The 23,620-nt window shown below is 36.4% G+C and overlaps 1 protein-coding gene across 1 annotated transcript; it reads left to right on the top strand.

Moving 5' to 3' along the window:
* The first annotated feature begins 12,315 nt into the window (after window positions 1-12,315).
* On the top strand, window positions 12,316-19,707 carry ppp1r3aa (protein phosphatase 1, regulatory subunit 3Aa). Its single transcript, XM_088644886.1, has 4 exons — window positions 12,316-13,149; window positions 14,394-14,446; window positions 14,881-14,981; window positions 16,421-19,707. The coding sequence occupies exons 1-4, from the start codon at window positions 12,320-12,322 to the stop codon at window positions 18,512-18,514; spliced, it is 3,078 nt and encodes a 1,025-aa protein (XP_088501012.1). The 5' UTR covers window positions 12,316-12,319; the 3' UTR covers window positions 18,515-19,707.
* The last annotated feature ends 3,913 nt before the right edge of the window (window positions 19,708-23,620 follow it).

Here is a 23,620-nt window from a genome sequence, read left to right as displayed (position 1 = left end):
AATACAGTCACGGTGTTTAAGAAGGAATATACAGTACTGTGTATGTATGCTTCAGAGGGGAGGGGGCGGTCATTGTTTCACTGTGCAACTTACACAGAAATATGTATTTTCCCCATATTTCGCCGAGACAACACACGTCAAGGCTCTCATCGTGTTTTTTCACCCACTTTGAGTGAGTGTGATACAACGGCATCTACGTGTCAGATAACAGCCTGCGAGACCCTGTTTATGAGTGAGGCTATAGGAAAGGTTTAAGGATGCGTTAAAACAGACGTTTAGTTATGAATGCGTTTCAACTTTCCGTCTTCGGACTGTTTCTCATTATTAGGCAATAAAAACATATTGGAAAATAAGGATATAGACTAGAGGTCAGACGAAAAAACAGTAGGGAGTTGGCTGCCTTATTTTTTTTTTGCTTCAATGACAATTAGTCGCTTTATTCAGTTATGCTAACCGCTTTGTAAGATCAAATACTGCAGTTTAACATCTGAACCTCGGCGTTTTATTACTATTTTGATATATAGAGTATCCGTTCGCAATCTGTTTGAGTTACGGCACGGGACCTAAAGGGCATTAACATTTAAAGTTAAAAGATATTAGTAATTGGACGAAAAGAAAATGGGAAATTGGAATTTTTACTGACTGGCTAAACTGAAACACGGGTCGCATTCTGTAACCTAAAAGGTAGCATTTGCAAAGAATGTTTTGCTTGAGTCATACATAAAAAGGAGAAAAAGTTTTTTTTTAATCGAAACGAGAATATTTCGAAGTATACAATCACACAGGTGTTTAGATTGCTCACCTACGCAAAAGTACTAAACACGGTGCTCAAGAACAACACCGCAGAGTAATTGTACCTATCCTGAAGGGATAGTATACGAAATCAACTGAAAGGGATAGCGAAATCAACCGAAATGTTTAGTCTTTTCCATTTTAAAATATTTAATTTTAAAGTTTAGACATTAAAAGTGAACCTCAATTTATCACTTTCCATCCCCACACAAAGCGCGTCTCATTTTATCCTATGTTGGAAATGTTGTATCGATAAATCAAGACCGTCTACAATTTGAAGCACCTCCAAAACTAAAGTTGTCTTTAATTTTATGATAGTCATTGTTCTGGAATTAGAACGCCTGTTCTATTGGTTTGGTTGGATACGTACTAAAGAGATGTATACAGCCTTAACTGGGCAGAATTTGGTTTGGTTTGGTCTTAAAACTACAGGTTAAAACTTCCTTTCATTGTTTAGAGATCGCAACTGATTAGCAAATTGAAACTATTTTTAAAATAGTGTATGTGTAGGTTCACAAGTACGGCTTGTGATTCCTACAGCTGTCACTTTTTAAAGGTGTGCGCTGGTCTGACTGTAGGCATTGCAAGTGACAAGTAGGCAACGGGACTGCGCCAGCGAAGAGGGGCATTACAATGAAGAGTCTGTTCCTCGCAGCCCTCGACTTTACAGCCAGGACGGGTTCGCAAGGTGAAAGTTCAGGAGAAGGACACTTTTTTTATTGACTGCCGGGAGTGGTACTTGGTTGTTTGGGAATTTTAGGCCGATAGAAGTGCGAAATTATTTTCCAAGTTAATTAAAAATCATACTTTTATTTACAGGCTTGCTTGTATTTTTAAAAATCTTTTTTCATGCTGTTCTTTTAAATTAGTCAAAAGCAAAAAAAAAACACATGTTTATATGTCTATAAATGTTTTGTATAGTAAACGTTTGAGGTGGGCGTTTTTGTGTAATGTTGCGCGACGGCTTTTTAAGATACATTTCTGGAATTATACATCCTATGGATAGAATATACATTTTTATATAGAACTGGTGCACAATACAAAATATTACTTTTTAAATGTATTTAGTCAGCCCTACGATGAGCAAGAAATTTTGGCGTGCCGTAACTTCGGCTAAATACAAATGATTGTTTTAAAGTCAGTTACTGTATTCGAATTTATCGTGACCGTCGAAATGCGAAGCACCTAAAAATGTAAGTATATAACCCAACATTTCCCACTTCCCAAAGGATAATAAATTAAATACAGATAAAACTAGTGAGGTTATTTATTAATAAAAGAACCATAAATAACGTCCTTTTTTCTTTCGGAATATTCAATTTGGCCAATTTTTAACAGCTTCCATCGGATGTGCGCTAACTGCAGTTAGCAAAATAAATCAACCTGTGTTTAAAAGCATTGACTTCGCTAATTTTAAAAGGTACTTTTCGGTACTGTTAAACTTTAAGCGGTACAACAATGTTAAAGCGCCGGTAATATTTTAAGACAATCCGCTTGACATTTGAACGGTTTGCGAAATATTTATAAGCTGTAGTGGATTTATACCGCCATCTCGTGACAGCTTTAAAAATGGGGCAATGACAAAGACAGTTTTTGGGTTCAACTTAAAAGAAAAAAGTCGTTAAACCAGGGGTTGCACGTGTATATGGAGTATATATGTTTTACAATTTCAACAATATATTGTATATCAATTACAACACAGTTAAACATGCTACACGTATCTTCTATTTGTGTGTACGTAGTGTGCAATAGAAAATGTGACGACTGGGTGTTGAATAGCTTTTTAGCAAATCAGGACATTTTAAATAAAATCAGTGAGAAAGCCCTGATATGATTTTTTTAAAAATGGAACAGGAATAAATGTTCGCGTGCGGTTACACTTTGGTACCATTTACAAAAAAATGCAGAGGTGTTCCTGTTAAGAAATAATTATTTTTCGAAACAATTATTTAAAAAGAAAAACATATAGCCTTCTTTTTTTAACAGTCAACGCCGTATTAAAGATCCAATCAAGGAAACTAGAAGTTATATCTGAAAGTCCGCCTTTTTTATGTCTTTTAGATTTTTTAACAGCAAAAACAGCCATCAAAAAGTAGTTGTATAGTCGGCGGTTTATATCTTATTTAAAATCCGCTTAAGGAAGTATTTGCGTAGATAATATAGTACAGTATACCTGCAGTCATCACACCTACCGTATTTTCTATAGTAAAATAATCTGTATCGGTACCTACAGTATGTTGACCAGACACCGCACAGGTTTCACTGTGAAAGAGATATACAAGTAGAGCTAAGTAATGTGTATACAGAACAGCAAAAATAAAATAAAATATACTAATTTTTAAAGAAAACATTTAAATAAAGTAGAAAGAATGAAGCGGTTTATTAAGCATTACAGTGATGGTGGTACAACAGATTTGTTTAACTGTATGGTATTAGGTCACGAACTATTAGTAATAGTGGTATTAATAGTGTCATTCATGTCTTTCACACTCAGAAATTAGGAGTCATTAACTATTATTTCAATATCAAAGTATGAAATAATATAAGTGTCTCAAAAACCTCAAACTTGTTTATGTTCTAAAACGGAGAATATAGCCGTTTATCTCATCCAAGTTCACTTAAAACAAACCTACACAACTGTCTTGCATTGGGTGCAAACCCTAAAAATATAGGTTTGTCGCCATCTAGTGACCGTATTATGATAATCAATGTGGAAGGCATTTTCATGCGCTATGAGTTTGGTAAAACGAGCGTCAGATAAAGTACAGATAAGCATGCACGGTCAGTTACGAGTGACGATATAAAACAATATTTGGTCTTACTGTCAATATCGGCAGAATATTAGAATTATTAGAAAACTTAGAATTATTCTCATAAGAATTTAACCTAGTTTGCGAACAAGGCTATGGCCAAGCATAAAACGATCTAAGCAGTGACTGTAACATCAAGCTGTTTTTTTTCCAGGGATTGCTATGAATTGGGTCTAATTATTTTACTCCAGAAACATTTCAAACAAATAACCACATTCTTTGATTCTTGATTCTTGATAGTGTTCCGCCTATCACTTCAGAATCTACTTTCAAGATCTTTTTCAATAAACCCCCACATTTGTCAGAAGAAAAAAGCTGCATTCTGCTTCTTAATGTTGAGGCAGCACAATTCAAACGAATGCATTGAGCTGTCTTTTATCGTTTGTTTATTGCGGTTGGAAGGATCACTTCCCGCTCCGCTGATTTGTTAGTAAAAATGTATCAGGGCAAACTGTTGCGCAACGCAACGTTTAATCTGTGCTCAGAAACGCGATAATCCTAAATCTGGATGCTTTAGGATGTCCCCACAGATTTACCGTATTTTAATATACTTGGGCAACTTCAACTTCCATTTATTCCGACTGTGCCTACAGTATGTTTCACAAACAGGTTTCAGCTTTCCGCATCACAATTGGATATTGATAAACTCAAATCAGATTCTTCCCGATATTATTACACTAAGGACGGACATTCAAATTCAAACCTGACTGGCAACATTTCCGCCTGTAATATAACACAGAAGTCTAGATAATTGCTAGAGGAACGGAGATCAAATTTAATGACGGTCTCAAAAGGCCAGTTTTAGCCACCTGGTGGGCTGCAGGAATTCACATTCCTCCAGTGTTGTTAGAAGCATGATCTATTGGAAGCGCTCTGAGGAGTCATTTAGGACTATTGTGCTTCAGGTCTGTTTGGGACCTTAATTACAGTGTTTTAAGATCAGCAGCGGAGTATTGCTGCGGATTTTTTTGGCATATTAAACACACATTAATCATCAGATAGGATTCTTCCTCGTTTGGTGTTAGCAAGTATTATGAAGGTAGTGTACCCGAGAAAAGTGTTTGCTAGTTCCACTTTATCTGTACCAGTTTTGGAATTATTTGTTATTATAGAAACTGTTCTATTTATGTTTTTCTCGTATAATCGAGTGTCACCATGGTAATTTGTTCCTGCTAATGACGTTAACATATTCTGTTATTAAAAAAGAAATTCGTGACAATGGTAATTCTTTACAAGCAAATATTTTTTGTAGGTAGTGTATAAACCAAGTTCACAAAGGCTAATGGATTTTGGATTATGTAATGTATTTGTTTATACAGTACCTCTAAAGCATACTTTAGAGTATGCTCAAGGTCTTCAGTTCTGAGTCCAGAATGCTACAAGATGTACAATCCACATTTAATCAGTTAATGTTTCAGTCTTTGATTTCCATGGCAACTTTTGTGAAAGTTTGCATAATAGTCAAAGTTTTCATAGTACTATAAGAAAAGATTATTACAAAATACAATAAATCAATTATCATAAAAAGCAGTGAATACATGTACAACAAATGCACTCAATCAATAGCTTCAGTTACAAAAATGTTAATTCCAATTAAAGAAAATACAAATACAAAGCCACACACAAACTAAAATTATTCTTCTTTACTGACACTGAATTGAAAGAACACTTTATACTTTATTGGGTTTATCTCTAGTATTGTGATTCAGTACATTGGACGATGTAAATACACACAGTAATGTGAAACAATCCTGTTTGTATTGATTTTTTTCTGTTAACATTTAAGCAAAAACGTCACATAACTGAAGGTCTTGGTCAAAATGTACTAATTTACAAAATTTACTTAGTTAAATTTCCTAAATACAGTGGAATACGGATCTCTTCCGAGGTATTGTGCTTCCACATCCATTATCAAGAGATTTTAGTCTTCATTCACAATTATTTACAATTGCACAAAGTTGATTCATATTCCCAGATGAATAATGTAAGTCAATGAAAATAGATTTCCTATAACAAATGGAGGAATCCCTGTAGTCCTGCAGTTGTTACCAGTCAGCCATCCTTGATTAGTTTCAAACTAGAATACTGTTGTCAGAAATGATAGCTGGCAACACCATATCATGCTAAAAAAGGCTCATTGATGTTTTTCAGCCTTTAGAAAATAAATTATATAGTGTTTGCTTATTGCCGTGTTGCCTTTTTAAGGGAACAAGATGAAGAAATTTAACGTTCTGGTTCATTTTGGTTGTCAGCTTTTTATGTCAAATGCTCAATACATCCAATCAGACTTGATATTATTTGCTGTTCCCTGAGCCCATTCTCTGCTCTCTGTATAAAATAGACAGTAGTTGCCACTCCTTAAATCTAGAAAGTTAGTTTAAAATCAAACAAAAATCCAAGCAGTTGGAGAAAGTGAAAACTTCTAGATTTCTAGAGATCCCTAGATTTAAACATCTAGATTCCCATAGATCTACATTTCTAGGGATTGGCTGCTTCTGCACTTCTAGACGAGATTGACAGTTCTGATGTCTCAGTAGCTAACTGTGGTAGCCAGCACGTGGGGGATTCATTGCCATTGACTGAACACTGCATTTAATAAAGAGGAGCTGGGAGGGGATCCTTGACATACTGCATACCAGTGAGTGTTATCATGCCATTCTCTGTAAAGGCTGTGCCTGGCCTCTGGGTCACACAGCAGCCCTGCTACTAAGCGCTCCAGGCACACAGTGCAAATTCAATTGGATGACTCACAATACTGATCAATCAATCAACTATGTTTCCTTCACCTCTCTTGGGCTGGTCCAGAAGTTGTAGCAGTAATCCAGTTTGAGAAATACCTGGCTAGTCTTAAATATTTGGCTATAAAAAATAACGGTGAGTCAGTAATTCTTTCAAGCATGCCCCAATTTTATTGTCAAGTCTATCAAAAATGGGAAAACTCTGAATTTTCTTTCACTACTGCTTTGTATATAGCATATAGCGCAGCAAGCAGCTTTATTGTACTTTAAACAAAAATAATGAAGCAAACATTTTCTTTTCAGCAAAGAATTTGACTAAGACTTGGCAAATTAAGACTATTTTTTTGGAAAGTATGATATACTTTCTAGCCGGAACCTATTTTGACTATTTTTAAAAATAACTTGCATTTTACTAAAAATGTGAATAAACATTTAACTTGAAAAATTTCATACTGTTTAATAGCATTGTATGAAATTAATGCTCAGGAGCTACTGCAGAATTAATATAACTTTGCTGTTCTTCAGGATTCAGTATATTGTAGTTTGAATAAAATGCAGTTCTGTCATTGTTCATATCTGAGTAAATGAGAATAATATTATTTTTCTTACGAATATTATGAAAACCTAATCACAAAGATTTATGTTAAATATGGTTTATTTTAACAAAATGCAAAAAGTGAAAGAATACTTTTTTATATTTAAATATTATTTAATTAAATACTACAGGATTTTGCCATGATGTGAAACTAATTTTTAAAGAATTAACATATTCTGTCAAAATTCGATAGTGTCCTTACACCTATACAAACATGTATTATTTTATTATTGCGTAATGTAACAGTTACGTTAATGTAGCAGATATGATGATACATTTGTTTTCACTTGGGAATATTATTAAAAATGAGGTCTTCATAGCTGGCTGTATGGTGCCATCTTCTGGTGCTGTCAAATACATCTAAATTATTTTAAGGTTTTAAAAAATAATGGTTTATTTATGCATAGAAGTCAAAATGTACAGTAAACTAAAATTCCAAAAAAATTCAGGGTTTAGAAAAATTAATATAGCAAGAATTGATATGAATTACTTTTGCGAAACCACAGATGAAGTGCATCTGTTTTCCTTTAAAGGTTTTTTTATTAACAGTTTCCTTCCACAATAATACAATTCCGAGGTGTTTAATGCATTGACACTTGATGATTCAGTTCTACAATGAGATAACCTTTCTTAAAACATTATGAAGTCCGGTGAGCAGTTGTTGTTCCTGCTTAATGCTTAAATATTTTCAGCAGAAGATAAAAAACAAAGACCCTCTTGCTTTTGCACGCTATATAATATGATGACAATACTCCATTTCATCAAAAGCAAACAAGCTCATGATTTGGAGAGGTAAGTGGAGCTGTGAACTGAAACAAAGAGCATGTATTCTTCTTGCTAACTTCACATATACAGAGATTCTTTTTTCTACAGGCAGATGGAGCTAAAGAGATAATATTTCTATGTGAAAATGTGTTTTGCACACAAACCACAGCTTTTTGTCTCAGGGAATCCAAACCAATTATTTCTCTACAAGCCATCTGTTAAAACAGAAGCAAATCACAGAGAAATTCTTCACTAAATCTGAGTCAAGCACGCTGATAAGTGAGCATCACTTTTGATCAAATCTGTTTTTTTCCTGAGCCTCATCTAATAGGGTGAATTTAACACTTCATTTACTACAGATGTCCAACCATAAAAAATAATAAACAGTTTTATTGTTTAGTATTGCTTAAACAGTTCGTGTCAAACAGCTTCTAGACAAAGGCCCATAAAAGTTCTGAGTGAAATATATTTATATAACTTTTTATATAACATTGTTGTGTAATATGTTTGAATACCAGTTTAATTGATTGATTACCGTTAGAGAAATGATAGAGAGATGTTGTTCATAGTCTATAATTAGGACATATAACTGCAGGAGTAATGCAAGCTTCTGCATGTCTTGAAAGAGCTCCATACCTTCGGAAGAATTTACTTTTGCTGGCGGTTAAAAAATATGTGAAAATGCCTGTGGTGTTACATGCCTATGATAGCACTAAGAAGGAGTTAAAGGAAAAGGGAATACATCAGCTTTCAACTCATGATGGAAATGCCTATAGACAGCAGGAAAAATACTTGTAACAGCATGCCAATGTCCAGCTTGTACAGATTCCACATGAATACTGAGTTGTACTTCTTGAGCAGGAGAAAGATTTCTAAAAATAAAAAGCTATAAGACAGTTCACCACAATGTGGAAATTATGTGATTTTAATGCCCATGGAAAAGTTAGCAATGATAAAAAAAGCATGCTATTGCTACAATTTATTATTTCTTATTTAAGGAAAGAAATCATCACTTCAGTAATTCCATTTTAATTTTCCATTGAACTGGTGTGGCAGGAAACCATTGTTGCCATCGTATGTCTTACAACAATAATAATAACTCTTTTTATTTGTACAGTATAGTGGTTTACATCCCAACGAATCTCCAAAGTACTTAAGAGGGAATTTTAGGTAGATCAGATTGCAGAAGTCCATAGTGGAATTTGGCCAGTCACTGGGGCCAGCGCCTGTACGCTTGTGGAAGTCATTGGATCTATAATGAGCAAGTCAGAACCTTAATGTTATATCTCACCCAAAGAGGAACATCTCCGAAGGCAGTGTCCTTGATTACCACACAAGGATATTGGTTTAAAAGTTTGGGAAGGCAGGCAGTTACAGGAAAGGGGGGTAGGGGATGTAAGATTATGAGCCGACTAAACAACACACACTGGCTTTTGTTCATGGGTTGCGCTGCTGATCAGAGACCCCTTCATGGTAGTTGTCTTTGACATACAGGTAGTTCTATAAATGGCACATCATCTAAATATAACAAGTAATTTCATCTTTCAACGCGACTGCTTTTTTCTTCCTGATCGAAATAACCTACTCCAAGACAAGATTAATTGCATCATTCTGGCCACTTATGAGCTTGAAATGACCAAGCTGTAGCGTTCGATAAGATTATGAATTTCAAGGCAGATCTTTCTTGAAGATGAAAAGTGATGCTAAAAAATGTTTATCCAAATCACCTTGAAATTAAGAAAATGCAAGTAAACAGGACACTTGTCTGTGGTCTCTTCATATTCTAAAAACTGAGTCTTAAACATTGATTAAAAATTTCAAACCACAATGACTGTCACAAAACAAGGTAAGAAATATATGAATAAGAACAATTTTATGTCTTAGTTTAATTTACTAAAATGGCCAAATTAATAACATGGTAGCACATAACTTTATGTTCACGTTTAACCCATTAGATCAATAAATTGTATATGTAGAGTATATGTCATGTCATAGGATGACCTTATCAAAACTTTGTGGACTTTTAACAGTGCTTTACCTGGAGGCTTAATTGACTTATTGAACAGCATCATAACGTAACTAATTGCAGTTTCATAATTGGTTGATAAATTAGCAATTATCCCCCTGAGGAAGGTATTGAATTTAAATCCTTAAATGAACAAACACATTAGAACTTAGAAGAAGAACTTAGAACTTAGAAAAACGTAGAAGTTTTTTTTTTCTCTTAAAACATTAATTTTAAGTTACCTATGAAACACAATGTTTAAAAGGCAACCTCCTACATGTTTAGAAACTGTAAACTGTCATTCCAGATTCAGTTATGTAACCAAGAGCTCAGCTGCAATGAAGCACAGCAGGGTGTTTTTCCCCAGGACCAAAGTTGGGAACACCTGTTCTAGGACACAGTAGAGTTGCAGAAAGTTTGTGAAAGAGTACTGGTTCAGAACTGAACAAATAAAGAGTCCAGCTCTAAATTACTATCTATTCAGTCATCTGACTGAATACTATATATTCAGTCATCTGACTGTCTTTCTGGGTCTGCTTGTTAACAATCTATATAGGAGTAATTAATTTCTGCTTAGCCTAACAGAACAGTTCATCATACATTTGAACAGAGTTATAATACATACTGTAAAACTAGCCTGTTGTACGACAAATATGATATTGATATACAATTGGTATTTTCAAAAATATATACTGTATATACCAATCTCAAAATGTTATTTGTACAAAACCCAAACTGAAAAATTCTAGATCAAAGATAAAGATAAAAGTGATTTCATGAAACAGTCTTTCTACTATGGTCAAATTATCTATTAGTAATTCAGATTAGTTACCCTCCATAGCATCCATGTACTGTAGTTACCTTTTTACAAAGAAGTACTCTTATCTGTTGTAATAGACACAGCTCTTTGTGCGTAAAACAGGCAGCCTACATTAAAGAGTATAGTCCATCTGGGATCAATTCTGGAATACCCTGTGAGTAAGCCATAGTTTGGAAAGGCGCTGATAGATGATATGGATTCTGGTAGCACTCCAAGAAGCTACATCTAGGTTTGTCTGAGATAAATGGAGCTGTATGCCTTCTTTCAGCTTTTTTTAGCTCCCAGGTGTGTGTTCTCCACAGCAGATATTCCCAGCAGTTTCTGTGAGCAGCATTACTGCAGTTCTGTTCCCAGACTGGAAGAGGAAAAGAGGAGTATGTTCTGCTGAGGAATGCTTGTTGCAAGTAGCGTAGAGGGCAAATTCCAGACCCTGTGAAGCAGCTCATCTCATAAGGTCTCTGAAGCTCCTTCTGTAGCCTTTTCTTCTTTGCTTTTCTATGCTGCCTGAAGTCACCCCGGAGAAAGTCATTGCGATGGGCTGGGTGGATACCCCAATAGTTCCCTTTCCCATCTTCACACCTGCCCACTTTGATAAAGCAGTCATTTAGGGATAAGTTGTGGCGCACACTGTTTCTCCAGCCTTGGCCCTGGAACCTGTAGTACGGAAAATGGTCTTCAATGTCTTTGTAAATCGAAGACAGGTTAAGCTTCTGTGAGGGAGAGGAAAGGATGGCTTTTGCTATCATAGCTATGTAGGTCAGAGACGGTTTTATGTGACCATCCTCATTGGTTTCGGCTGACTTCATCTGGGTTCCAACAGCACAATCTGAAACCGTTTCGGAAGGATCGCTGAGGGACTCGCCCGGTGTCAACTCATCATGTTGTTTTCCTCTGTTCATGGTTCTTCCTCTTCATGCTGTACCTCAGACTCTAGGCATTGCGATGCAGAACATTACAATAGTGACTGAATGTTTGAAAGCATTTTAAGATCCATTGCTTATTCCCATAAGCTTTCTCTATTGTAAAGTCAGTCGTTTACATCTGAGGGAGATTTGCAGTTCACTTTTATACCCTGCATGTTTGACATCTGATTCAATACAAATGGACTGTCTCTATTGACAGAAGTCACGAAACAGAATAAGTTGGACATAATAACCTCTCGTGAAATTTCCAAATACTCAATGGTGCAAGATTTTCCTTTCAAAAAAATTCCAAACATACCTAAATATCCCTTTTAAAATGTCAAGATTAATGAATAAATTACTGTGGTTAGATAGCGCTTTTGAAAGACCAGCCCTTAAAGCCGATACAGAACCTTTTGAAATAACTGCCTTAGTTGCACTCAAGCGTGTGTTCTTTCACATTATATATTACATATTTCCTTTGTGCATACACGTTGTCCCAGAAACTAAGAAAATATTACAAAAATTTATCAGACCATTTGACAATTTGTAATATTAGATTGATGATTCATACATGTAAGATACATAAACCCTTGAAAAAGCCTTAATTATTAACTTTTATTTCAACAGTGATGTCAAAAAGGTTAGCTAAATAAAAACATACGCCCATAGTTGAAGTTCTCTTTGGTAATGGTCGTAACCAACACAATTGTCCTGTTCAACATCATTACCCATATAACAACAGTAATGAAAAACTTTGAAGGTTTTATTCCTAAGGCCTGCGGAGGGCAGACAGACATAGCTTACAGAATGTTAGATCTATTAATAGGTCTGGCTCTCTTTACAATGTCAACTGTAACCCAAATCCTTCTGTTAAATCACTGCATCTCAAATGTCACTTGCCAGAAGCACAGTGGCCCTCCACTTTGTTACAGACAGCCCAATGGAGTCCGCTGGACAACCAAGACAATTTGGTGCCTCTAACTTCTTGGAAGTTATCGATGGTAATTCCTGGGTTGAGGATGAAGATGAGAGCCCAATCAAGCCAAAGCTGTCTCCCCTACCACGAAGGAAGAGCTCTGTCTCCTCAGACGATTTAGAGCCGGAACCTCCCAATGTGATAGCGAGAAAGGTTTCCTTTGCGGATGCATTTGGTCTGGATCTTGTGTCTGTTAAAGAGTTTGATACCTGGGATGTACCTATTACATCATTCAGTGATCCCCTGGAGGAAGAAGCCAAAGACATTGAGGAATATTTCCTGTCGGCTTTGTTCACACTGCCATCCTCACAATATGAACTCATGCAAAAAGTTTCTGACCAGAAAGTAGAGGTGGAAAGCATTGAATTCCTTCCAGGTTCCACCTCAATAAAGGGGATTATCCGTGTTCTGAATTTGTGCTTTAAGAAGCTGGTGTATGTTCGGATGACTTTAGATGCCTGGAACAGCTTTTATGATCTAATGGCAGAGTACATCCCTGGTTCTAGTGACGGGAAAACAGATCAATTTTCTTTTAAAATTTCCTTAGTGCCACCATATCAGAAAGAAGGAGCCAGAATTGAGTTTTGCATACGTTACGAAACAGATGTTGGCACTTTCTGGGCAAACAATAATGGGGTAAACTATGTGCTCTTCTGTAACAAAAAGAAGGTCAAAGAAGCCAAAGAGAAGCAACAGGAAGAAAGCAGCAATAAAAATAAGAAAAGCTGTTTAAAGACCAACAGGTGAGGCCTGCCAGTATAGACATACTGGAGATATCCTTTTATTTATGTTATTGCTAAACTGACAGTTTCTTTTATTGCAAATAGTAACACATAACAGTGAAAACAGTCATTTCAAAATGTCTTAATTTCTGATGTCAGATAACATTAGATTACAGTTAAGGCAGTGTAACAACAGAGTAGTTCACTAAAGTACATGATGACATAACATTGCCTTATCATTTCTTGTGGTTTTCACAAACATCATCTTCTAATTTATGTCCAGGAAGCAAGTGTGCAACCACAGACCTTTTGTTCAATTATATCATGAGTCATATTTTAGTTAAATCCAAATGAAGTATCAAAATTGTTTACCAATATTTAGGTTAAAGTTTACTTGTTCATTAGTGTTCTGTTGATTAACGACAACTCAGCATCGTAAAGTGTAGAGTTTAAAAACTCTCTGATTACTATTATTCCAGGCCACGGTTGTGTTTCACGTGCAAAAAAATGGTGTAAATTGTTTTTACAAAACTCTGGAAATATATTAAGATGCATCTTATTAAAGAATTTGCATAAATTCTGTGCTTTTTTAAATTGCAAAAAACTTCACATTTCATGTAAATATCTCCTTAAAGGTGTTCTCTCTCTCGTACTGAAAGTAACATTTATTTTTTTATTTTTGGAAATAACTCTTACCAATCTAGTTGTCATTTATTGGTTTTTAATATACGACACTAAGTTATGTGTTGTCCCACATGAAGCTTATGAGACAATATTTTAAATTTTGATTTAGAAAATATTGTTTGAAAATATTTGACAGCTCAGCACATAAAATTTCCACCCATACCAGATGTGTTACCGAGTTCAACAATGTCATAAATACAACGTCATACAGACAGCTGCAGTGGCCTACTGTACATCTGAGAAAATGTGTCAGATTGTTTATTTTATCCATTTGTATTTATGCAATTGAAACCTTTTACAATGCTGCCTTGTCATTTAAGATTGTGAGTCTGAATTAGCTCAAATATGTTTGATTGTATCAAGCAAGGGCAGTAGAGGTAGTATTGCATGCTTATCTAAAAACTGCATCCAATTTGATACTGGTGTGTGCTTAGCCTTACCAAGAGTGTAGCTGGATATTGTATAATTCCAATGAGCATTATGGTAATTCCAGATATTCATATATAATTAGTGATGATGATTTGTAGCTGGCATGGCTCTTGACTGATCTTTGCCTGTGATGATTGTTTCTTTCTTTGTAGCAAGGACAGCACCACAGAAATAAATGACACAGTGGTTGAAGTCGGGACTCCAGGTAATGGCTTGTGTTTGAATTTCAGGGTGGGTTCTTTATATATAAAAAATAAAAGGCAACTGGTAATTATTTTTTTCTTTTTGTACAATTGCAATTTGGAACCGCAAGCTGTTAATTTAAGATGCTAGTTTGCTCTACCCTTAAGCCCTTTTTCCAAAACGTGGCCTCCGCTTTGCTAAAAGCAGAGTTTGGCCAATCCCAGCGGCTGCCTGTGGCACAGCATGGAGGGAAGCCTGGCAACCAAGGACACCCTGTCCTGGCATCCAGGAGTTGTGTGTCACAGCTGGGAGACTCCTGGTCAGCCCAGGACTTGACCTAGCCATGACTGGACTACATAGCTCAACCTCGCTCCAAACAGGCTCCTCTTCTGGTCCTGGCGGAGCCACCCTGGAGCTCAAGAAAATGAATTAAGATGTAGGAACCTCCCTTTTCAGGTGTGTCTCAACATGGAGCAGAGATGACAGTCAGAGAAGTCCTTGAAACCCCCGTGCCAGACACTGAAGAGCATGAGGGGGACAAGGAGCTGGAGACCATGGTACTGTACGGCAACACTCAAAGAGAACCACACTATGGCCATATGTGAAATATGATTGAAATAGTCATGAGAATATCTGTAATATTTAATATATCTATATATCTACAATCTATCATTTATAACCAGCACTGCCTACCTAGTTCACAGTTGTTCATAGTTTTATATGTGTATTACTGTATATATGTGTATTATAACAATAAATTAATAACTTCTCTTTATGACCTCTCAGCCACCTGTGCTATCTGTATAAACAGAACAGACAGGGTATAAAATCTACTCAGCAGAATATTTCAGTTGTTTGCATTCTGCATTGAGCTGAAGAAAAAAAAGAAAAATCAACTTCACTTCACTTTGGGCTCTCTACTAAAAAAGCCGTAGACACTCAAATCCGTTTGACTTCATATGATAATTAATAGGCATTATTCTTTACTTTCATGAGCAAACTGTTGTTTTTTTCTGCTTGGTATGCAGACCCCTTTTGGGTACTTCTATTTTGTTTGATTTTGATAGTGTTTATTACCACAGATATGTGTTTCATTTTCAAGATCTGAAAAATCTCAGCATTTATATTCTCTGTAATCTAGTTGGACTCTAGGTTGTAAAGTTGTTAAGGCTTTCTCCATGTTGTTTGATAGTTTGGTGCAGTTGATAAAAATCCGCTGCAATCTAGAACATTCCTGATCAAAGTGGTCACAGCAGAGGTGGCCCCCTGGCTTTTTAAAGCTGTGCGTATTACGGAGCTTCTTGCACGTGCTGCAGTTACTGTTAGTGAAATTCAGTTGTAATTATTTAATTTTCTTACTCTTTTATTTTTCTCTTTGATGGGTTTGAACAAACATATAACTGCAATAGTGTTGGATATCTATACACACAGAAGTTCCATAAAGCAGGATATGTATCGGATTAAATTTAGAATAAACTTACCAGAGTCAGGGAGTTAGAATAGATTTCTGCCTGTTAACAGGAATGCAAGATGTGTACTCAGTGAACTCTCATGAACTTTTTGAAAGAGTGCCATGTGTTCTCTAATGTCTATAAGGCTGGGAAGCTTTAGTTAAACATGCCAATGGTAGGACAGAAGGAACATATGTGTGACCTGATGACATACTTGTACTTTTTAATCGGTTAGATAAAATAGTATAACTACCATTAATACTAGTCCCCAACACATGATTTCAGGTTTAGAAGGTTTTTTTTAATGATTCAAGGTAATGTAGTACTGAGCTATTACTTAAGTTTTCTCCTATCAATTTTCAAAGGAACTGTGAGACTACTGTACTTTAAACTCTAGATTATACTATTTGCTCTGCTTTGTCTTTGGAAGTTAGTTATATATAATGGGAAATTCATTTAAATAAGCTAGAAATATACATGCAACATATAGGTTTCCTATACTTTTAGACTGTGTTAATAATAATAATTTTGTTTTGTATTAATAGATGGATAGCAACTTCAACATGACAAGACTAGAAGAGGGTAGAAAAGAGGTACTGAATCCATCAGCCTCAGAAGACCACTGCTTACCAGAGGGAACTGAAACACAGCTGGGTCAGGATTCTGTTGGACAGGAAACAATAAGCATAGAATCAGAAGATCAGGAACCTGAAACTGGCACATCTTTGTTTTGGAGAAGTGACTCAAGTCTATTGGTGGGATGCAATGGTGGCAAGACCAACAGTGAAGAGAGTGCACATCAGCAGCTACTGGGAAGTTATCAAGCTCCTTTGCTGAGTTTGCAAACTGCATCGAAAAAGGAGGGCATGCTACCACTGAAAGGAGATGAAAAGGAAGCTACAATCAAAAATGGAAAGGAAGGAGAAAATGAAGGTGATGTGCTACAGACATTGATCGTTGTTGAGGAGGACCTACCGGTTTGCAGTACTGAACCAGATGAGAGTGACCCACAGTATTCATTATTGTGTTTAGATTGCCTGCATGAAAAGGTCTTATCTGCCCCAGAAACATTGATCAGCAAAGCCAGTTTAAACAATGAAGCTCCCTCTGCTTGTAAAAACACACTGAGCCAGGAAGTCAATGAACTGGAATCCAAAGTATGGGAACACACTGAAAATGATGTTCATGACGGTAATCAGAGGGATCAACGGCAAGGCAGTGTTGTTAGTCAAGACAAAACGGATGTTACACTGGACAGAAGCGAAACAGTAAATGTTTCTTTGGGAGAAGACGATTCTTTAGACTTTAAGAATGTTGACCCTTCTTTGTACAGTACAGAACATATCAGCAAGGACCGGAAAAGTCAGTCTGCTAGTCACAAAGAACCGACGCATTATAAAATACAGGAAGGGAAAAGCCAAGACAAAATGATCCATAAGGCCAGTTTCGCAGAGACAGCAGGTGCTCAGCAACATCTTGTAGTAAAGGCTTTTGTAGCCTCTGCTTGCCAGTCTTGTCAGCATGACAATTTGGACCCAATAGCAGAGCATTCCCCTTGTGGAAGGGTGCGTTCAGCACATACCCAGGAGGAAGAAATAATCTTTGATGAACCCGAAGTCACAGAATTGAAACAAAGAGATCTTCAAGCAAAGACTCGGCAGGACAATAAACAGCCTGGGGCAGCTGAATTGGAATCTATCATACATTTGAGCATAAAACAATTTGAGAACACTAGAGAATGTGACACTAAACAAACAGAACATGCAATGCAGAATCCTGCCTCTGAAACTACTGACCAGACAACAAGCTCAGAAGAAGCACGTGCAGAGAAAGAAATACGTCATAATGAGGCACAAGACACTTACATTTGTGATAAAACAAATGGGAATACACCAGAAGAATGTGAAAGTTATTTCTCCGCAGAAACAGAAACTGAAACTGAAAATGTACTTTCTGAACAAATGGCACAAGTGGTTATGATCCACAAAAGAGCATTTTTAGAAGCAGTCCGAGAAGAAAAAGAAGAAAGCGGAGAAGAATATATCTATGCAGACCATCAATATTCCTTCACAGTTGATAAGTTGGAATCTAGTGAGCAAAGAGAGGAGACATCAAACTTACAGTCTGGTGCCTCTCTGAATCCCTTTGAAACTGCATTCCTAAGAGCTCCAGTGGGAAAGGCAGGGGGTACCCACCACACCATCAGCACCAAGAGGGACAGAAGCAGTGCAGTTTCGACATTTACGAGCAGAAGATCTGAGGAAGGTGCAGATCAGAGATTGCTTCAGCCAGTATTAGTAGAAAGGGAGTTTCCACTGGAAGAAAGTGAATGTGAGCAAGGTCACGATCTGGAAGAAGATCAGACACAGTCAGAAGAAACAGAAGGACACCCAGGTATGGAGCAGCCTGCTAGTGAAATAGAAGAAGATGAGGGCAGAAATGACCTATTACACTGGAACGAAGAACCCTTTATTTTGCATTATATTTCAAAAGAGTTTTTTTACTGCTCTCTGTTTATAGTTTTCCTTGTAACTGCTTACCATTATGATTTTATTGCCTGTTTTGCACTTTACATATTTTCTGTGTATTGTCTGTGCTGTCAGGGGAGGAAACAACGCGAATCCTTTGACAGAAAGTAACACAGCACAGATAATGTACTTGCTGAGTCATGATCTAATTGTGATAGTTCATTTTTCCAAGTTCATTTTCCAAGTGAATGCAAGGTGTTTCACAAAGAACGAAACCTACAGTGGTGTTAGAAGAGTGGTTTCTCTGGTGGAGATGTTGATGGCGTTCCTGGGCAGTGAAGGGGTTTCACTCATCCTGTTTGCCCTTGTTTAGGTTTGTCGTAATTATACACCTCTCCCCAAGCAAATGTAACTGCACAACAAATGAATACAATGAACACACAACTCAGGAGAGACATGCATTTAATATAAAACACAATATAATGTTCACCAAAGCAAACGATGCAATGTAAGACTATACCCTTACAAAATCATAAGATGAATTGTGAACTGATTCTTTTAATAACATGAAAACATTTAGACAGAATTTTAAAGTTCAAAACACCAGACAAATAAAGAAGAAAACAGATCACATTTAGTATAATGTATTTTGTATATTTCCTTAGCTTTCTCTGTGACATTTGGAGTTCAATATGTTATCCCTAGCTTGTCCTGTGTACATTTCAGATTTTATTACTTTTGCGATAGAAATGTGATTTTTAACATTTTTATTTCACAGTGCTTGTCTGTTCTTCGGCGTTGCATTTTCATTCATTTTCCTTTTATGTTTGGGGCCTGTCAGTTTGTATCAAGCAGATATGTTCTTCTCCCTAAAAAAACACTCATTTTTCATCATACCAGATGTTTTCCAGCACCACTAATTGCAAGGTATTTGACAGATGAGATTGGCGAGGTGTATAATTCACTGTAATTTATTCTATTAGGAGACAGTGAGTCATTTCACAGTTGTTTCATTTGGATCTTATACCTACTGTATACAGGGGCATAAAATCAGTTCAAGCTCTGTGCCTTTCAGAAACCAAAAAATACAATAGTGTAACATGAGCAAGAGCTTGTGCATCTTCTAAAGGACCACTTATGGAACTGGATCACTGGTAATTATTAATGTAAAATGTCTTTGCAAATTTTCCTAAATATATGTATAGTTCATTAGTTCATTTTAAATAGACTTATATTGTTGGTACCAAGGTCAGACATAATGTTACACATTTCATGTTTGATATCTGCTATTGTCATGGACCTAATGATGTACAACTGGATAATTGTTTTGACATTAAAATAAAAAGTGTCAATAAAAAATACAATTGTTTAAATTAAGCACACAAACCTCCCCTTTATGGTATCTTAAATAATTATTCTAAGGCATTTATTCTGTTCTATTTTTTATCATTAATTTTTACATATAGAAGATCAATTTCCATAGATTGTCAATATTCAGTTTGTATTAAAACGTGATACTTATCAAAACAAGAAGAAATGTTCTCCATTTGCTTCCTACTGAGGTGATATTGAAAATTCAAAAACATTGGCATACTTAAAAATATGCAATTTAAAATTTTAAAATAAAATCAATTAAACCCATACAGGTAATTCAAGTTAGGAGTATATTAAATACTTACAAAATATATTTAAAATAATTTATGAAATATACAGTTAATCATTAGAATATTTTTATACTAAAGCCGTCTAGTTCTAGTTTAAAAATTTAAAAAGCTACCCTAAAAGGGGAAGGAAAGGAATAAAATTAAGAATTCTAAAAGGTTACTTTTTGTTTCTGTTTTTGTATGTTAAGTAGGCTATAAAATCCATAAAGCTTAAGGTACTGTGTCACATGCTTCATTCTTCAATGGCTCATCACCACATTCTATGCTGTTAACCTTTAACATTATAAGACACTGACCTGAACTGGCATGACAAGAACTGGATTGTATTTAAAGCATACATATTAGGTTTCTAAATCGCTCTCATCTGTTGCTATGAAGCTGCTCTCCACTGCAATAAAATCTACCACAAGCACTGCAGCAACAAATCAAATCTTCATAAAGTGTACCACTAACCTTCCTTCATCTTAACTAAAGATTTCTAGTGCTCTTAGCAAATCTATGGAATCCTTTAATCTCTGCTTGTGCACCTACACCTATTCTACCTCCAGAGGCTTGAGAATTTGTTGAAATAAGGCATCATATATAGACTTGCTCACAGTCAAGGGTTCCAGAACTATCGTAGAAGGAAATGCCAGTGATGATGTTAGATGTAGTAACATAAAGTCGGTGTTCCGTTTACCCTAAAAAGCGAGGGCTATGCCCCTTATTTATGATTTTGATTAAGAGTGACACTTCCAGACACAGATCTTTGATGTCACAAAACGCTTAACAAGCTGCAGAATTAAGTTGTGACAGATAGACACTTCAAGACAACTTCATGTACTGTAATTACATCAGGGTTGTGAAGACATGGTTTTAGAAGACAAAGTCACATTGAAACAGCCAGCTGACACTCTAGGGTAGCATGCTATTAGTGATATTAATTTTGCAGGATTATTTGAGAATTAACTAGATGTGTACATATTAGTGTTTCCGGCATATTGACTCCTGAAACGAGAATCTGGTCCCACCTCTGGGTCTCATAGTAACCAAAAGGCCCCCACAAATATACCGTGACCATTTTTTGCAAAAATATTCTGATTTGTATATGTTAACCAGTGAATGAAATCGAGATACAGTACTTTATTTACCCAAATATAAGCCACACTTTTCCCCAAATTTCAGGGTAGTACAATTGGCCTGTGGCTTACAGTATATTCAAATACATGTAAAAAACTTTGGAAATCGATCTGGTTTTTGACCTGTTTACCACCAGACTTCTGATTAGTATTTGTCTGTTTTCGCATACTATAATTGTCACGCCTTCTGTGTCTAGAGAGCGCTCCGTCTCTGCCCTGTTCTTAGTTTCCCGTGCTTTTCTAGTCCTTCCAGTGTGTCTTTGTGTGAGGCTATGTTTCCGGGTCACCCTTTCCTCCTCGCTCAGCATTGAGGGTTCGGATGTCTTGAGACCTGCCTTGCACCAGGTCGTCTCCTCTGCGGCCTGAGGGCATAGGTTTCTACCGACATCATCTGATCCCCTGAGCCCGGGCTAACCTCCGTGTTGCCCCTTTTGACGCTACGCATAGGGTCTTTTTTGCATTCCTGGCCATTCCATGGCATGCCCTTCCGACATCCTTGACAATAATTGACCACCATTTTGCTTGGTTACAGCTTTTTTTGTGATCGAAAAACATTTATATTCCTTTTTAGTTATCTATAATGAACAAGAGGTCACAGTAATTTTTCCATTCAAGAAGCAGATGATCCTGTGTGCTGAACAGCGTAGGAAGGCTGACTGGCAGATTGGATTGGATTCAGTCACCTTTAAATCTCATCTAATAATTTTTATTTGTCTCAAGAATCTTTCAGTTTTCTCTATAACTCCTTACATGCTGTTTGAGACAGGGTTCTGTTTCTCAAATAAATCTTCATCAAGCCCTCAAGGTTAATGTTTTAAACCAGATTTATTTAGGTCTGCAGGAACAAGGCCAGATAATGGGATGCATTGATGAGCTTAGTAACAAATGGACAAAGAGCAAAGAATCTAGTTTTGAATCATAAGAATATGGTCCAAGACACAGGCAGTAGATCTCATTTTGTCTTCTAAGTCATAAAAGGTGCATCAACGGTAATAAATAAGCGTACCTTGAATTTATGAATGCAGGAGACAGCATACATATTGTGGCTACATGAGGTGAGGTTAGCAACTGGTTATTAATATTATACATTAGAAAATAAATGAGGTAATTTTTTAGGAGATACACTGTGTATTACAGTATATTTGTAAAGAGCAACATAATTCTCATGTGAAACAAGTCTGAACTACTTTTCTTAATCTCCTCCACCAAACTATTTCAATTAATGAATTTCAGCCTACAGAAAGCCATTGACCATTTACTACTAACAGGAGGTGGAGAAGCAGTCAGGTCCAATAAGAGAGCCTTGTGATCAGAAATGTCCTGTAAGTTGCAAATGCTGAAACACGAGAGCTGATTAATTAATTAAGAGCTAACCACACTTACATGTTGGGAAGTTAAGACACTGAGTAAATCTAAACCTAGATAGCAGTTAGGTCCACATGTACAGTATACTGAAATTGACCAATATTCAAGGAAATATGTCCATGGACATGATGTTATGCATCTAGACAAGTGCGCCGTATCTAATAGCATGCTGCAGAATGGAAAAAAAGTCTGTGTAGATCAGGATTTGTTTTTTTCCAGGGACCGACCACAACTTGCTCCTCTTATTTTAGGAGAACTGGAAGGTTCTGTTGTCACTACTGCCAAATAAGGAACAAGCAAAGGTTTACTCCATGTTGAAAAGAGAAGAAAAGAAACAACATTTTGGCTGTGGAGCCTTCTTCGGGTGTCACATACTGTAGGTACAGTAGCTGACGCAGCTACCTACTTGAACTGCTGCCAAATATCTTGGGTTCCATTTAGACTCCAACCTTTGGAGCCACATACAGGTGGAGCAGTCAGTGAGAGAAGCGTCACTTTCGATTGTCTTAGCCAGATGTGGTCAACGACAGGGACCACAGGGTTTGGGTTTGCCAAAGTCTGAAACTTTCAGAAGGGGTATGCCAAGAAATAGTTCATGCATTTGTTTTTAAGGATTTGCATGCCACTGCCACCTTTTAATTACATTAATAAGCCTACTTACGTTATGATTAATGCACATTTAATATTAAAATATAATAATATCTAAAATTAATAAATTAATATGCCCATCTTACCATTTAGTGTGATCGCTGCCCTTGCTTTCCTTTGCTGAGTTCTCCTATCTCAGGCTTGTAGTTTGCCACGCAGCATGCAAGCCTCTGAGTGTATCATTGTTAGCCGGCTAGAGCAGGTACAGAGAACTGGCTCCACGTGTGAACATACCTGTTCATTGTTAGCCAAATGCTGAGAGCAGTGAAAATGCCACTTTCTTCAAACAGTCAAATTTCAGTGTTAGGGACTTCCAGCAGATCATGATAGAGACGTTGTGATTGCTTTCAGTAGCCTCAAGTGTGTTTCACGAATTCATAAGTTTGAACATTGCAATTCAATTAGCTGCATTTCAAAATCTCATACCTCTCATACTGAAACACTGAAAAATCCACGCCACTGGTATCAAAGCTGCCTGGCTT

This window comes from Lepisosteus platostomus, chromosome 9 (genome assembly GCF_059453375.1).
Source record: "Lepisosteus platostomus isolate fLepPlt1 chromosome 9, fLepPlt1.hap1, whole genome shotgun sequence".
Classification (NCBI taxonomy): domain Eukaryota; kingdom Metazoa; phylum Chordata; class Actinopteri; order Semionotiformes; family Lepisosteidae; genus Lepisosteus; species Lepisosteus platostomus.
The sequence above is the reverse complement of the archived record's forward strand: the minus strand, read 5'-3'. Positions and strand labels throughout refer to the sequence as shown.

What these genes read in the sequence shown, in the direction of transcription:
- ppp1r3aa (XM_088644886.1), top strand. Translation starts at nt 12,320, where the DNA reads ATGTCACTTGCCAGAAGCACAGTGGCCCTCCACTTTGTTACAGACAGC. An exon ending in AGCTGTTTAAAGACCAACAG is followed by an intron (nt 13,150 to 14,393) that starts GTGAGGCCTGCC and finishes CTTTCTTTGTAG; the next exon opens with CAAGGACAGCACCACAGAAA. An exon ending in GGTTGAAGTCGGGACTCCAG is followed by an intron (nt 14,447 to 14,880) that starts GTAATGGCTTGT and finishes CTCCCTTTTCAG; the next exon opens with GTGTGTCTCAACATGGAGCA.